The sequence below is a fragment of the Amphibalanus amphitrite genome, unplaced genomic scaffold (assembly GCF_019059575.1).
Source record: "Amphibalanus amphitrite isolate SeventyFive unplaced genomic scaffold, NRLGWU_Aamphi_draft 000708F_arrow, whole genome shotgun sequence".
NCBI classification, from domain to species: Eukaryota; Metazoa; Arthropoda; class Thecostraca; order Balanomorpha; family Balanidae; genus Amphibalanus; species Amphibalanus amphitrite.
Genome location: NW_024882202.1, coordinates 44,582 through 62,159, shown reverse-complemented (window position 1 = coordinate 62,159; position 17,578 = coordinate 44,582). Strand labels below are relative to the sequence as shown.

Genomic DNA, 17,578 nt, shown 5'->3' with positions numbered 1-17,578 from the left:
GACTGCTAACGCGCGGCTAATGCGAGCCGACATACGCCGAATCGCGATTCCGGCCAAACATGGTCTCGAAAAGTAGGTCACAGGTCAAAGGTCATTAGGGTCAGGGTCATGAAATTTTCAGGGTAGGTGTAAAATTTATTAACGCGAGGGTACTGAAAGTTTCGTCGCGATCAGCCGCTTTTTACGCGAGTTATTCGCGAAAAACAGAAGGGAGGTCCGTTCGACCCCCCCCCCTCCCCTATACGGGCGAGGGTTAAGCTGATCCTCAAGTACCTATGTGTTTGTCTCTTCCTTATTGTCGTTCGATAAATTCCATTTATCCTACATGTATCAAATTCCCAAGAAGCCATCGCAGTAGGTACTAATCAGTGGCGAATCCCGGGGGGAGGGGAGGTCACATGGGTCTTAGGGCCTGGGGTCACCACATGCCTGCCAGGAGCACCACAGGCCTAGCAGGGACACCACGGGCCTGTCAGTGGCACCACAGGCCTGTCAAGAGCACCATCGGCCTAGCAAAAGCACTACAGGTCTTCCAGGGGCACCACAGACCTGCCAGGGGCACCAGAGGCCTGCCAGGGGCACTATCGGCTTCGCAGGGGAACCACCGGCCTCGCAAGGGCACCATAGGCCTGCCAAGGGCACCACAAGCCTGTCATTGGCACTTTAGGATGGTCAGGGGCACCACAAACCTGTCAAGGGCACTTGCGTTCTAACAGGGGCACCACAGGCTCGCCAGGGGCACCACAGACCTGCCAAGGCCTAGCAAGGACACCACAGGCCTGTCAGGGGCTCCACGGGTCTGTCAGGGCCCATGGGCACCTAAGTCATGTCATGGCCCACCGTAGGCTTGTCAGGGGGCAGGGTAGGTAGGTACCACAATCTTTCCAGGGGCACCAGTGGCCTAGCAGGGGCACCAGTCATCACATGACTAACCAAAAATAAAGAAAATAAAAAACTGAAAATAGGGCACCACCAAAATTAAGTGGCCGAAATCCGTTAAGGTTTTAATTTTGGGTATAGGTAGGGGCACCACTTCAATTCATGACCCTCCCCTTGTAGTTTTCTCGAATCCGCCCCTTGTACTAATACACCAAATTTAAGGGGGGCACCTTGCTATTGGTGCCCCCCTGGCAGAATTCAAGGGGGCACGGTGCCCCGGTGCCCCCCCCCCCCCGTTCCGCCGCCTATGATCGTAGCTGGCTGGGAAATCCTTGACTGCTATTAGGCTAATCTCCCGGGGATCGAGAGCTCCAGGGTGACCTCTGCGCGCTCTCGGTTGACCCCGGCGCTCTGACAGAGGTGACCCACCTCGCTGCCTGGCTGCGGTGGCGGCTGTTCTGCCGAACTGTGCGGAAATCCCGCGGATCCCCGCCGCTCGCGCTGACCGCGGACCGGTGCGTCCGGCCGGGCGGCGGCGGCACCGGGTGCGCCCGGCGCCGCCACTCGCCGACCCGCCGCCGTCCAGCCGCCATGACGCCCCGCTCGCTGCTGCTTATCGGGGTGCTGCTGGCTGCTGCTGCGGACACCGGCGCCTCTCCCGCCCCTCAGCCGGCCGGGGTCATCATCGGGTCGGTTTTGAAGGTGGCGCAGAAAACGAAGCCGACGACTGTGACCGTGACGGATGGCGACAAGAAACCATCAGTGTTCAGAGCTATAGACTCGTCAAAAGTCGGGTCTGTCACTGTGCAACCCTCGACGAGTGCTACGAAGATCCCCACTAGCTCGCCGACAACCAAGCCTCGCAGCCAGCCAGCACGAAAACAAACCACGGTAACGGCGAGTGGCAAATCCACAACGGAATCGACGACGAGATCAACGGTATCGTCGATATCGACGACTGCCCGTCCGACGACGACAGGGGCGACGACGAAGCCGACGCCGGCGGCAGTGACGACCACCGCCGCCCCGGTGACGGGGAGAACAACGACGCAACGCCGGCGAACGACGACCGCGCCCGCGTTCATCGGTAAGTGGCACCGCTCGGCTGGGCAGTAGATGCTGTTAATGTTTGTGTAGGTACTGGTAATGTTGATTGGCAGGTGGAATGATTAGCACCGGTCACCACTGGAAACGGTGAACGGCGAACGCTATTGATCCCGTGATAAACCATTATCTCAAAAACTAAGTAAATCGACCGTTTTGTTGTTACACGCCGTTTGGAGTTCCCCGATGGGTAGGTATTCCATATGCCCTGAATGTACTGCGCACACTCTCAGTGCCAAGCAGGAAGCTAATGCCACAGTGGGTGAGTCATGGCCATTGTTTTATGTTAGGGTACCCGCAGTGAAAGTCACGGTACGCTCATTTTGCATGTGGATGGCTCCCGGGGTATGCACCACCTGCCTTTATTGATTGACCCGACCACCGGTAATAGGTACTGGTTTTTACCGGTCCACTGAACGAACCCCGCTCTAATGTTCACGTCATTCAGGATTGCGATATATACCAACGGATTACAGCTGACATATCGCTCTGTCAATCGATAAAGTCACTGACCCCGGACCCGTCTGATGCCGATCGCTGGTTTTAACCGCCACCGTTTCCTGAATTATCGTCTAACTATGCATTATACGGTGACGTTCGTTTGCGAACCATATGCTCAGCTTGTAGACTGTAGAGTGTAGAGTCCCACAACATATTTAATTAACCTTCCAGGCGGTGGGGGGGGGCATTTTTTTGCCCCCGCCCCTTTAGTTTTTTCGATATATCTCGAGAACCGCTGCGCCGATCGTCACCAAAATTTCAGTATCCTCCCGGGAGCAGCTAGCGCACATGGTGACCAAAAAATTTCCCAAAGGCTATGATAGGTTGGCCGCTAATGACGTCAGAGTGACGTTATTTTTGCCATTTTCGACCCAAAAAAAGGTTTCGCGGGAAGAGCTGTCAGGCCTACAGCTTTAGAGATACAGAAAAATGATTTGGACATAAAAGGTGTGGAATCAAGAGGGCTACAAAACTGCTATTTCGGTTTTTCGAATTTTTTGGATTTTGAACCCCAAAAATCAAAAAATAGATTTTTTGAAAATAATAGCCGAAAAATCCAAAAAGTTTTTGAATTTCGAAAAAAACCGGAATACATGTGATAGTCCCTACCGCCGTCTACCTACATACCAAATTTGAGATCAATACCTCTTTTTTTGGCCAAGTTATAGCGAAAAACTGTTCAAAACTGATGACGTCAAATTTTCAAACTCAATTTTTAGCAATTCTAGACCTCTTAGCGCAAAACAAAGACCACCATTAGACTCCCCGTGACGAGCTGCATCGAATCGATACCCATGTTATTCAAAAATATCATTTTTGAAAATTTGACCTTTTTTGACCTGACCTTGACCTGACCTCCACCAGAAAGTGACCTAAACCGTACCTGATGGTCTTATAACCAATACCATTGAGTTGGAAATGAAAAACTGGCCATAAAACATGCATCGCACAACCTTAGTAAAGTTGGGCGCATGTGGTGACCCTTGGTGACCTTTGGTGACCTTTTTTCTAATTTTTTTTTATTACACAAAGCAAGTCATAGGTACATCAGACCAGTATGGTAGGTGGAAGCCCATCAACTAGCATGGACGGCGACACAAGTATGGCGCTAGATCTGGGTCAGACATAATGTCGCGATCTTCGGTAACAGTATAATTTTCTTTCATTTCATTGAATATTTGCCTATATCTTTGCAACGAATTGGACAATGATCTTCCTTTTCTCTCTGAGGACTGCGATTTTCCTACCTCCGTCACATCAATAGAAAGCAATTCTAACAACAGATCAGAGCTCTGCGATTGAGGCGATTCGGGAGATATGTACTGCTCTGGCTCAGAGTCTACTTCTGGAGCTTGCTGTTCGAAACGAGACACATACACATCACCATCGCCACAATCATCAGCTGCCGGGGCCAGTAAAACGGATGCAGCGTTGCCACGAACAACGGCCAATGACAAATGTCCGTGAAGTTGGCGACGTCGCCAGCGACTTTTCCAGCGACGAGCACCGATTTTAGCCAAAACCTCGTCCAAGGTCAATTGGACCATGAGGATCACGAAAATCGAACCCATTCACCCCTAAACCTTGACCTTCAAGGTCAAATTCAAGGTCAAAGGACGGGGAACTGAAAAAGTGCCATTAAATATTGTCCGATTTTCAAAATTTTGGCATCAAAATGTAGCGCGTGCAAAGTTCTAGCCGCATATCGAAAACCATTTTCATCAAGGTCAAACTTCAAGGTCAAATTCAAGGTCAAAGGACGGGAAACTGAAAAAGTGCCACTAAATATTGACCGATTTTCAAAATTTTGGCACTAAAATGTAGCGCGTGCGAAGTTCTAGCCGCAAATAAAAAACCATTTTCATCAAGGTCAAAATTCAAGGTCAAATTCAAGGTCAAAGGACGGGGAACTGAAAAAGTGCCACGAAATATTGTCCGATTTTCAAAATTTTGGCACCAAAATGTAGCGCGTGCAAATTCTAGCCGCACATCGAAAACCATTTTCATCAAGGTCAAACTTCAAGGTCAAATTCAAGGTCAAAGGACGGGAACTGAAAAAGTGCCACTAAATATTGTCCGATTTTCAAAATTTTGGCACCAAAATGTAGCGCGTGCAAAGTTCTAGCCGCACATCGAAAACCATTTTCATCAAGGTCAAACTTCAAGGTCAAATTTAAGGTCAAAGGACGGGGAACTGAAAAAGTGCCACTAAATATTGTCCGATTTTCAAAATTTTGGCACCAAAATGTAGCGCGTGCAAAGTTCTAGCCGCACATCGAAAACCATTTTCATCAAGGTCAAAATTCAAGGTCAAATTCAAGGTCAAAGGACGGGGAACTGAAAAAGTGCCACGAAATATTGTCCGATTTTCAAAATTTTGGCACCAAAATGTAGCGCGTGCAAAGTTCTAGCCGCACATCGAAAACCATTTTCATCAAGGTCAAACTTCAAGGTCAAATTCAAGGTCAAAGGACGGGGAACTGAAAAAGTGCCACTAAATATTGTCCGATCTTCAAAATTTTGCCACCAAAATGTAGCGCGTGCAAAGTTCTAGCAGCACATCGAAAACCATTTTCATCAAGGTCAAATTTCAAGGTCAAATTCAAGGTCAAAGGACGGGGAATTGAAAAAGTGCCACTAAATATTGTCCGATTTTCAAAATTTTGGCACCAAAATGTAGCGCGTGCAAAGTTCTAGCCGCTCATCGAAAAGCATTTTCATCAAGGCCAAACTTCAAGGTCAAATTCAAGGTCAAAGGACGGGGAACTTTAAAAATGTTACGTCACCAGGGACTTTTCCAGCGGCGAGCACCAATTTTAGCCAAAACCTCGACCAAGGTCAATTGGACCATGAAGATCACGAAAATCGAACCCATTCACCCCTAAACCTTGACCTTCAAGGTCAAATTCAAGGTCAAAGGACGGGGAACTGAAAAAGTGCCACTAAATATTGTCTGATCTTCAAAATTTTGGCATCAAAATGTAGCGCGTGCAAAGTTCTAGCCGCACATCGAAAACCATTTTCATCAAGGTCAAATTTCAAGGTCAAATTCAAGGTCAAAGGACGGGGAACTGAAAAAGTGCCACTAAATATTGTCCGATTTTCAAAATTTTGGCACCAAAATGTAGCGCGTGCAAAGTTCTAGCCGCACATCGAAAACCATTTTCATCAAGGTCAAACTTCAAGGTCAAATTCAAGGTCAAAGGACGGTGAACTGAAAAAGTGCCACTAAATATTGTCCGATCTTCAAAATTTTGGCACCAAAATGTAGCGCGTGCAAAGCTCTAGCAGCACATCGAAAACCATCTTCATCAAGGTCAAACTTCAAGGTCAAATTCAAGGTCAAAGGACGGGGAACTGAAAAAGTGCCACTAAATATTGTCCGATCTTCAAAATTTTGGCACCAAAATGTAGCGCGTGCAAAGTTCTAGCCGCACATCGAAAACCATTTTCATCAAGGTCAAACTTCAAGGTCAAATTCAAGGTCAAAGGACGGGGAACTGAAAAAGTGCCACTAAATATTGTCTGATTTTCAAAATTTTGGCACCAAAATGTAGCGCGTGCAAAGTTCTAGCCGCACATCGAAAACCATTTTCATCAAGGTCAAACTTCAAGCTCAAATTCATGGTCAAAGGACGGGGAACTGAAAAAGTGCCACTAAATATTGTCCGATTTTCAAATTTTTGGCACCAAAATGTTGCGCGTGCAAAGTTCTAGCTGCACATCGAAAACCATTTTCATCAAGGTCAAACTTCAAGGTCAAATTCAAGGTCAAATGACGGGGAACTGAAAAAGTGCCACTAAATATTGTCCGATCTTCAAAATTTTGGCACCAAAATGTAGCGCGTGCAAAGTTCTAGCCGCACATCGAAAACCATTTTCATCAAGGTCAAACTTCAAGGTCAAATTCAAGGTCAAAGGACGGGGAACTGAAAAAGTGCCACTAAATATTGTCCGATCTTCAAAATTTTGGCACCAAAATGTAGCGCGTGCAAAGTTCTAGCCGCATATCGAAAACCATTTTCATCAAGGTCAAACTTCAAGGTCAAATTTAAGGTCAAAGGACGGGGAACTTTAAAAATGCTACGTCACCAGCGACTTTTCCAGCGACGAGCACCGATTTTAGCCAAAACCTCGTCCAAGTTCAATTGGACCATGAAGATCACGAAAATCGAACCCATTCACTCCTAAACCTTGACCTTCAAGGTCAAATTCAAGGTCAAAGGACGGGGAACTGAAAAAGTGCCACTAAATATTGTCCGATCTTCAAAATTTTGGCATCAAAATGTAGTTCAGTTCCCCGTCCTGTGACCTTGAATTTGACCTTGGAATTCGACCTTGATGAAAATGGTTTTCGATGTGCGGCTAAAACTTTGCACGCGCTACATTTTGGTGCCAAAATTTTGAAAATTGGACAATATTTAGTGGCACTTTTTAAGTTCCCCGTCCTTTGACCTTGAATTTGACCTTGAAGTTTGACCTTGATGAAAATGGTTTTCGATGTGCGGCTAGAACTTTGCACGCGCTACATTTTGGTGCCAAAAATTTGAAGATCGGACAATATTTAGTGGCACTTTTTCAGTTCCCCGTCCTTTGACCTTGAATTTGACCTTGAAGTTTGACCTTGATGAAATTGGTTTTCGATGTGCGGCTAGAACTTTGCACGCGCTACATTTTGGTGCCAAAATTTTGAAAATCGGACAATATTTAGTGGCACTTTTTAAGTTCCCCGTCATTTGACCTTGAATTTGACCTTGAAGTTTGACCTTGATGAAAATGGTTTTCGATGTGCGGCTAGAACTTTGCACGCGCTACATTTTGGTGCCAAAATTTTGAAAATCGGACAATATTTAGTGGATCTTTTTCAGTTCCCCGTCCTTTGACCTTGAATTTGACCTTGAAGGTCAAGGTTTAGGTGTGAATGGGTTCGATTTTCGTGATCTTCATGGTCCAATTGACCTTGGACGAGGTTTTGGCTAAAATCGGTGCTCGTCGCTGGAAAAGTCGCTCGTGACATAGCATTTTTAAAGTTCCCCATCCTTTGACCTTGAATTTGACCTTGAAGTTTGACCTTGATGAAAATGGTTTTCGATATGCGGCTAGAACTTTGCACGCGCTACATTTTGGTGCCAAAATTTTGAAAATCGGACAATATTTAGTGGCACTTTTTCAGTTCCCCGTCCTTTGACGTTGAATTTGACCTTGAAGTTTGACCTTGATGAAAATGGTTTTCGATATGCGGCTAGAACTTTGCACGCGCTACATTTTGGTGCCAAAATTTTGAAGATCGGACAATATTTAGTGGCACTTTTTCAGTTTCCCGTCCTTTGACCTTGAATTTGACCTTGAAGTTTGACCTTGATGAAAATGGTTTTCGATGTGCGGCTAGAACTTTGCACGCGCTACATTTTGATGCCAAAATTTTGAAGATCGGACAATATTTAGTGGCACTTTTTCGGTTCCCCGTCCTTTGACCTTGAATTTGACCTTGAAGGTCAAGGTTTAGTGGTGAATGGGTTCGATTTTCGTGATCCTCATGGTCCAATTGACCTTGGACGAGGTTTTGGCTAAAATCGGTGCTTGTCGCTGGAAAAGTCGCTGGTGACGTAGCATTTTTAAAGTTCCCCGTCCTTTGACCTTGAATTTGACCTTGAAGTTTGACCTTGATGAAAATGGTTTTCGATGTGCGGCTAGAACTTTGCACGCCCTACATTTTGGTGCCAAAATGTTGAAAATCGGACAATATTTAGTGGCACTTTTTCAGTTCCCCGTCATTTGACCTTGAATTTGACCTTGAAGTTTGACCTTGATGAAAATGGTTTTCGATGTGCGGCTAGAACTTTGCACGCGCTACATTTTGGTGCCAAAATTTTGAAAATCGGACAATATTTAGTGGCACTTTTTCAGTTCCCCGTCATTTGACCTTGAATTTGACCTTGAAGTTTGACCTTGATGAAAACGGTTTTCGATGTGCGGCTAGAACTTTGCACGCGCTACGTTTTGGTGCCAAAATTTTGAAAATCGGACAATATTTAGTGGCACTTTTTCAGTTCCCCGTCCTTTGACCTTGAATTTGACCTTGAAGTTTGACCTTGATGAAAATGGTTTTCGATGTGCGGCTAGAACTTTGCACGCGCTACATTTTGGTGCCAAAATTTTGAAGATCGGACAATATTTAGTGGCACTTTTTCAGTTCCCCGTCCTTTGACCTTGAATTTGACCTTGAAGTTTGACCTTGATGAAAATGGTTTTCGATGTGCGGCTAGAACTTTGCACGCGCTACATTTTGGTGCCAAAATTTTGAAGATCGGACAATATTTAGTGGCACTTTTTCAGTTCCCCGTCCTTTGACCTTGAATTTGACCTTGAAGTTTGACCTTGATGAAAATGGTTTTCGATGTGCGGCTAGAACTTTGCACGCGCTACATTTTGGTGCCAAAATTTTGAAAATCGGACAATATTTAGTGGCATTTTTTCAGTTCCCCGTCCTTTGACCTTGAATTTGACCTTGAAATTTGACCTTGATGAAAATGGTTTTCGATGTGCGGCTAGAACTTTGCACGCTCTACATTTTGATGCCAAAATTTTGAAGATCGGACAATATTTAGTGGCACTTTTTCAGTTCCCCGTCCTTTGACCTTGAATTTGACCTTGAAGGTCAAGGTTTAGCGGTGAATGGGTTCAATTTTCGTGATCCTCATGGTCCAATTGACCTTGGACGAGGTTTTGGCTAAAATCGGTGCTCGTCGCTGGAAAAGTCGCTGGTGACGTAGCATTTTTAAAGTTCCCCGTCCTTTGACCTTCAATTTGACCTTGAAGTTTGACCTTGATGAAAATGGTTTTCGATGTGCGGCTAGAACTTTGCACGCGCTACATTTTGGTGCCAAAATTTTGAAAATCGGACAATATTTAGTGGCACTTTTTTAGTTCCCCGTCCTTTGACCTTGAATTTGACCTTGAAGTTTGACCTTGATGAAAATGGTTTTCGATGTGCGGCTAGAACTTTGCACGCGCTACATTTTGGTGCCAAAATTTTGAAGATCGGACAATATTTAGTGGCACTTTTTCAGTTCCCCGTCCTTTGACCTTGAATTTGACCTTGAAGTTTGACCTTGATGAAAATGGTTTTCGATGTGCGGCTAGAACTTTGCACGCGCTACATTTTGGTGCCAAAATTTTGAAGATCGGACAATATTTAGTGGCACTTTTTCAGTTCCCCTTCCTTTGACCTTGAATTTGACCTTGAAGTTTGACCTTGATGAAAATGGTTTTCGATGTGCGGCTAGAACTTTGCACGCGCTACATTTTGGTGCCAAAATTTTGAAAATCGGCCAATATTTAGTGGCACTTTTTCAGTTCCCCGTCCTTTGACCTTGAATTTGACCTTGAAGTTTGACCTTGATGAAAATGGTTTTCGATGTGCGGCTAGAACTTTGCACGCGCTACATTTTGGTGCCAAAATTTTGAAGATCGGACAATATTTAGTGGCACTTTTTCAGTTCCCCTTCCTTTAACCTTGAATTTGACCTTGAAGTTTGACCTTGATGAAAATGGTTTTCAATGTGCGGCTAGAACTTTGCACGCGCTACATTTTGGTGCCAAAATTTTGAAAATCGGACAATATTTAGTGGCACTTTTTCAGTTCCCCGTCCTTTGACCTTGAATTTGACCTTGAAGTTTGACCTTGATGAAAATGGTTTTCGATGTGCGGCTAGAACTTTGCACGCACTACATTTTGATGCCAAAATTTTGAAAATCGGACAATATTTAGTGGCACTTTTTCAGTTCCCCGTCCTTTGACCTTGAATTTTACCTTGAAGGTCAAGGTTTAGGGGTGAATGGGTTCGATTTTCGTGATCCTCATGGTCCAATTAACCTTGGACGAGGTTTTGGCTAAAATCGGTGCTCGTCGCTGGAAAAGTCGCTGGCGACGTCGCCAACTTCACGGACATCAATGACAACCGCTGCCACAGCCATGCCTGCTCCCGACGGTCCCCGTTGTTTGCGGCCATGCGCGCACCCAATTCCTTCACAAAGGCTCTGGTCGAGGGACCACAGGCACCTGTCGTCTCAAATGCCACTGGTTGGAACATATAACGTGTGGTAAACTTCTCGTATTTGCGACATTTGTGCGTTTCAGCGTCCTTAGCTGCAGCGCCGGCTGAGGTGGCGGCTGACGGGAGGTGAGATCCTGCAAACGTATTAACGCAAGTTGCGTCCCAAATCATTGCCTTCCCTTCAGCGAATGGGAACACCGTCATGCCATCGGGCCTTTTGCCGTCGCCGCGGTCGATGCCGGTTGGCTCTAGAATCGCTGGAATGCAAGCGGTCTGCAGAGCGCGCCTGACCACATCGTTGAGTGCAGTATGGCGGGGGTGACGTCCCGCACTCAGACGACAGGTCAGGGCATGATGACCTCTGCTGTCCGCTCGCGCTCCACATCGGCACTGGTGGGGCTGGCAAACATCGGCTCCCACACGCAGGGCAACAGCGATGCAGAGCGTCTCGGGGTCCAGTAGCGTGCCGAGGGCTGCAGAGGGGACGGCATGCAGCCAGGAGCCGCTCTCCGGCGCAGCTGCGGATAGGAGTCTGGCTTGATCCAACTGGTTCCCGGAGGACAGCAGTGACTTCTGAGTCTGTTCTGCCAGCACAGAATCCCATGCGCGTTGGCTGCAAACAGCGTCACCAGTTGGAGGAGCTGCGTTTTCGGCTGCACGGATCCAGGCGTTAACGGTTTGGTCACGTTCCTTGGCCATGCTGGTATGGAGCTCTCCTGGCAGTATTGTTGTCAACAACGGCAAGCAGTGATTCAAGGAGGCAGCGAAGCTGGGCAGCGCGAGGTCTTGTGCGCGTCGTAGGCCCAGGCCACCAAACCTAGTCGGTAAGCTAGCCTGTTTCCAGGTCTTGTCGTCGAAGTGAACGTTAGTGATGGTTGATGTTGTCACCCTCAATTTTTCGTCTAGTGGTTTTAGCAGTTCCAGTTGGCGGTAAAAGGGGGATACGCGCAGCAAATATTGCAACTTGGGCATCCAAATGCAGTTTCTTAACAAAAATAGAGCAGAATGACTGTCAATGTATTGTAGACGACCGGCCATTCTGTCAAATTTCTCGTACTTCTTGGTAATGACGGCTTCAGCAGCTTCGTCAGTCACAGGCGCTCCTAGCATTATGGCCTCTGATTCTTCTGTGACTGTCGCACCTGGGATGAGCCGGTGTAATTGAAAAACATTACCTTCGCGCTTCTTCTTCGAACATGCCCTCGGTAGGATGATCTCACATTTATTGGGGTTCACATCAAGACCAACCCGAGCCAAGGCAGGGATCACACGCTCCAAATCTTGGCAAACCGTTTCGATGTCACCTCCGATAACCGCGTCGTCCAAGTACCATATGTTAAATGGAGACATCACTTCCTTTGACGCTGCTTGCACAGCAAGGGAGAAAACGGCTTGACCGCATGGGTCTCCTTGCTGCAGTCCTGTGGCCGACTCGATTCTGGTGGTGCCAAAGTACAGGGAGCTCGGCTGAGAATAGGCTTGCCACATCAAACGATACAGTGACGGCGCGTGTTGTCTGACGGCGCTAAGGAACTTGTCGCGTCTAACAGTGTTGAACGCATTCCGCATGTCAATCTTGACGAGTACTTCGTTATCAGGCAAGTTAGCTGAGAAATGCCGTACTGCATGCACTGCCGCTTCACAGCCACCAGGGCTGCCGTAGCCGAGCTGAATCGGCCTCAGCTGCTGACCTAGCTCCTGTGTAATTGACCTCAATGTTATCTTGGTAGCAAGTCACCTGTAGACTGAGCCGACGGCAATCGGTCGCAGGCCGCCATCAGATTTTCTTAGTGCTGTCAGTGACGCGGAATAGAATGCGTCGCGTGCACAGGCTGGAAGGCGACACGCGAAACAGGACCTGACCTGTGACCTGACCTGGTATGACCAGTGACCTCTAATAGCAACATATGTACTAGACAACTGACGCCTTATCGCTGATTTTCGACAAAATGCGTTTTACTCGGTGTTTAGCACTTTCCCTAGAAGCCCCGTGAACGGTGAAACATTTTATTTTTGACCTGACCTGTGACGTCATCGATGACCCCGAGGTCAATGAAATTTGGTTTCCTTCGACAAATTTGACAGGGCTATCGAACGCCGTTTGAATTTTCCGGATCCGTCCAGTAGTTTCGGAGATACGGGGGGGGGGGCAAAAAAATGCCCCCCCCCCCACCGCGCGGAAGGTGGCTGGTAGGCCCACCGCCTGCCGGGTTAAGGACTCAAGGCTAGAGCAGATGACTGACTAGATTCACTGATTGGCAGAGTCCATGCCATAAGTGGGAATACTCAAGTCACGCGGATGCCTGTAGTTCGCGGGAAAATAGGCTGTCTCTGAAGAATGGCGACCATCGCTGCATTTAGACCAAACATTGGTTAAAAAATGTCGCTTATCCGAAGAAGAATTCGTACCGTAATACGTCAGACCTTCCCAGACACATCGCTGAAAAAGTCGCGTGCCATCATCCAATGCGCCCACTGGAAATGCGTCCTGAGGCCAGTTTTACCAACAGGAAAATAGCCGCCTGCCGGAATTTTTTGCCCAAAGACCGCTTCACATGCCCATCGCGTAAACGCGATGGGCATGTAAGAGCATAGGGCTTTACCGTTTATGCGTATGAATAAAACAGGTCATTTTATTTTTACCATTAGTATAATAAATATAGGTACCTGCAATATAATAAAAATTGGAAGTTGAAATAACAGCTGGAAGGAGAACGGAACGTTCAATAGGCTGAGACTGAGACATAGGTTTCGAGGCGTAAAACTTATGGGCGCTCTTTGCTGGACGACGTCAGTGATGGACGTTTAAAGATTTATTTTACCGAACATCGACTGTTATGCTGTTAATGGTGTTTTCCATAACTCATTTACCGTATAAGCCTAGCCATGTGCCATGATTGCATGGCTCCATTTGTCAGTGCTATGTGCACTGTGCCATGTTTTTATTTTGCTTTATTGCTTGGCTGATTGGCTTTTTTAGAACCTGTATTATACCCGTATAAAAAAGTATTACCTATACGTGCGCGGCATGAATTCAATGCTTCAATAAATGTAGTACCTATAGTAGTCTGAATTCCTATAGCGTTTGCCTCACGACGTTCCATATCGCGCTCCAAGAACGAGTCTCGTGTTTTCCGGTCTTCTTTTCCTGTGGCTTGCTGAGAAATTAGGCCAGTCTAGACCAGACCCGGTTATAGCGAAAGATGCACGTTTATGCCACCCTTTGATTTTCCAGTTCTAGCCATATCGCTTTCCACTGATTTTGCTTCACTTTCTAGAGTGTCATAATCTGTGGTTATGGAAATTGGCAATGGAATACCCTGCGCATTGTTCATTGACATTGTTCACCATTCGTGGCATTCTAGGAGCTATCATTTTACAATGAATCCTATTTATAAGTGTAGTGATGCATCTGAATAATATAATGCCTTAAGATCGGCATTAGGCATGATTATAGGCACTGCACCCGCTACGAATTTTATCGGGTAGTTAACCGGGTGGAAATTTCTGGTGGGTCAAGTTAACCCACCAGAAATTTCTACCGCCCGTAGTCCGTACTCTACGCCTACCTACCTTACTACTCATCACAAAGTCCTAGGAGTCAGCTCCGACTGGCCCATCAGCTCCCTCAATATGATTCTTAGGCATACAGTTCTATTTTTTAGGGATGGAAAACGGCGAATTTCGTCAATTTTGGGACCTGCGGTACGGGTAAATGTCCCTTATGTCCCTTGGATTCGCCAGTGTATGTAAACACCATCTCGTCTGTTGGGTATGTTGCGCCGCCCGCACTCACTCTCCCTCCTCCCACCCTCAGCCGACGAGGTGATCTTCGCGCCCGTCTGTGCTCTCATGGCAGACTCGTCGCTAAAGACGCGCAAATTCACCCGTAACTACCTGCACGGTGTGACGACGTGTCGCTGTCAGAGCCGCAAGAAGGCCGGCTGTCTGGTGACCACGCTGTACCCCACCGTTCGACCTGGCTCGGCCTCGGCCGCCCACGCCCAGGAGCAGAGTGACGTGGGCAGCGCGGCCTCCAGCGTCCTCGCCGCCAACATCTGGGCGATGCGCCACGAATGTGAGCGCCGCGCCCTGGCCGGCGCCGTCTGTCATTTCGGGCTGTCCAACAAGGAGCCGGTCTGTGACTGCTCCGTGGAGGTGTAAATAGACTTACTTCTGCTCTGTGGAGGTGTGATGTAATGTGCAGCGCGGAGGCTGTCGGTGTGAAGAAGTGTTTTGTGGTATTGTACCTAAGCGGTGGGACAGCTGCGTGAAACTACAAAACACGTGAGTAATTACAGTTAGAGACATTGTGAATACGTTGCACTTCATATGAAACCAGGGGCGTAGGCAGGGGGGCCACTGGGCCATGGCCCCCCCCCCCCTTGGGCGCCGAAGGCGCCCTTTGCGATTGGAGGGCGCCGAAGGCGCCCTCCAATCGCAAATGCAATTGTGATATAATCGAATCGAAAAACAATCGCGACTGGAGGGCGCCCTCCAATCGCGAATGTGTTTACAGGGAAAATACGGATGGAGGGCGCCCTCGGAGGACGCCCATTCCAAATACGCCCTCCAAATACGGTTGGAGGGCTCCCTCGGGCGCCCTCCAACCACATTTGTAGGCTGTAGCTCTCTAAGCGTAACGGTGGTCGCCTATGTAAGCCGCTGTCCCGTAAATAAGCGCCCTCTCACCCGAAGGCGCCCTCCTGTAGGTCGCCACCCTGCTACATATTGCCGCCCTTCTGCTGATCGGCGTCCTCATAATTATTGGCGCTCTCCTACCTATTGCGCCCTCATGTGAAATTTTCAAGGCCGCCTTTCTCCTTTTTGGCACCCTATTGTTCAGTGCCGCCCTCCTACCTATTGGTTCCCTAGTCCTTCCTGTTGAATGTTAATCGGGGCCCTTCTCTTATTGGCGCCCTCGTGTTGATCGCCGCCCTCCTAACCACTGACACCCTCCTGTTGATCACCGCCCTCCTATCCACTGGTACCTTCCTGTTGACCAGCGCCCTCCGCACAGACGCCCTCCTGTTCGTGTCATCCTCTTGAGCAAAGGCGCCCTCCTCACCATTGCCACCCCCATTTTAATCGTCACCCTTCCGCTCATTAACGACTTCCAGTTGATGACCGCCCTCCCACCTATTGGCGACCTCTTGTTGATCGCCACCCTCCTATTGGTGCTCTCCTGTTCCTCGCCACCCTCTTACCTGGTGGCGCCCTCCTGTTGATTGTTGATCGGGGCCCTCCTACCTATTGGTGCCCTCCTGTTGATCGCTGCCCTTCTATCCATTGGCGCCCTCCTGCTGCTCGCCAACTTCCTACCTATCGGTGCCCTACTATCGAAACTCGGGATGTTGATCGGGGCTCTCCTACCTATTAGCGCCCTCCTGTGGATCGCAGCCCTTCTACCTATTGGCAACATCCGTTGATCGCTGCCCTCTTATCATTTATTTACTCCTTTGGCATGTTTTTCAACTTAGTCGTTCTATTGCACATAGTTGATGTCTTGCCTGTGAAAACTGCCACAAATGAACGTGCATTCAGCACAATGAATGAAGTACCTATACCTACCAAAACTATCTACGCTCTACGATGCATAAAACACGTCTTTGGTCTTAACGGATTGATCCTGCTTTACGTGCATCATGGCATATATATGGATTACGATTAAGTATTGTCAACAGGTTCGGCCGCAACAGCAGGCATCTGAAGTTTCGGTGATTGAAACTGGTTATGTGGGTACACTGTATGCATCTGTGAGAAGGCTATGAAGGCTGGTCTGAGGTAATTTGGATGATGTTTACGCATCTCGCGCTCCGGTATCAATCCGATACGGTGATCTGGTGCGTAGATATGCCACCGCCAATAAACTTTTATACATCGACACCCATGAGCCAAGCTTTCTATACAGTTTGTGTGGCAGCGGCCCGACCAAACCTTTGGTATTTTTTACACCTTCAAATTTGGTAAAAGAGCGAGAGGAGCTTTGAACGGTGATCGTATAAAAGGCGTGCCTAAAAAGCGGAGGAAAAGGTTGTTTTCAAAAATTTCGCGCGCCTTCGGCGCAGCATTTCAAGAACACTTGACCTTTTGTGACCTGGAGTATAAAGAAGACACACGATGCAAAATCAATGCAGCACGACCTATACGAGGTTACGCAAAAAAAAACTGGTGGCATGGTAAAAAACGCCTCCCACCCCCCCCCCCCCCCCCCACCCCGCTGAGCGATTTTTTATCTCGCGACCGTATGGCGCCCTCCTTGGGTGAGGTGGCGCCCTCCAAACCCTTGGCCCCCCCCCCCTTCGCGATTTTCTAAATACGCCGCTGTATGAAACCATCAAATTATGATTGTTATTCATGAACGTTATTTTCAGCATTAGGTAAGTAAGCATTACCATAATTCGCTCAATATATCAAAATGTAGGTAGCCTTACGCTTATTAAACTGTTGTGTACATTTTACGTCACCGCTTACTTCAACTATGCCCATTTGTAGCGATTTAATTATCATGAGGCTGAGTTATAGGCCTGGGCGGTAATGGCGGACGTCTTGTGAGGTTTGCTTCCTATTAGTCACATCGTGTTTTGAGGGACATTGTTGTCAATCGTGAAAAAACACTCATGTAAATGGACATACGAGTGGCACGTTTTGTGGCACGTGATGACGTTGTCAATGCGTTATAAAAGTGCATATGGACAATACACGAAACGAAAGGTGAAAAGTCGTAAGCTTACTTACATTACAGTCGAGCGTAAATATGTAACATGGAATAACTACGGTGACACCAGCTATTATACCTAACATTATGCGCTCTGAGTATTATCACAACTAGACCGGGACCGACGTAGATGAACACAAGACGAAATAATTCGTGTTATGGTTGATGTTAAAGGTGTATTTCGCAAACCTCCAATAATAGTGCCATTCAACTACATGCATACGTTACTTTTAATTAATACACCGCTTTTGCAACGCACTTCTCTCTAAAGTAAGCATATTAAAGTCAGAGTGTCATATTGCACCACTTATCGTCACTC

The 17,578-nt window shown here is 47.4% G+C and overlaps 1 protein-coding gene across 1 annotated transcript; it reads left to right on the top strand.

The window, feature by feature from the left end:
* Window positions 1-1,446: 1,446 nt before the first annotated feature.
* Window positions 1,447-17,218, top strand: LOC122364935 (flocculation protein FLO11-like). The gene is made up of 3 exons (XM_043335746.1): window positions 1,447-1,966; window positions 14,359-14,872; window positions 16,869-17,218. The coding sequence occupies exons 1-2, from the start codon at window positions 1,471-1,473 to the stop codon at window positions 14,703-14,705; spliced, it is 843 nt and encodes a 280-aa protein (XP_043191681.1). The 5' UTR covers window positions 1,447-1,470; the 3' UTR covers window positions 14,706-14,872; window positions 16,869-17,218.
* Window positions 17,219-17,578: the final 360 nt, after the last annotated feature.

Bases quoted from the DNA above. Each gene is read 5' to 3' on its own strand.
- LOC122364935 (XM_043335746.1), top strand. From the start codon at position 1,471: ATGACGCCCCGCTCGCTGCTGCTTATCGGGGTGCTGCTGGCTGCTGCT. The intron at 1,967-14,358 runs GTAAGTGGCACC...TCCCACCCTCAG, and splicing joins GACCGCGCCCGCGTTCATCG to CCGACGAGGTGATCTTCGCG.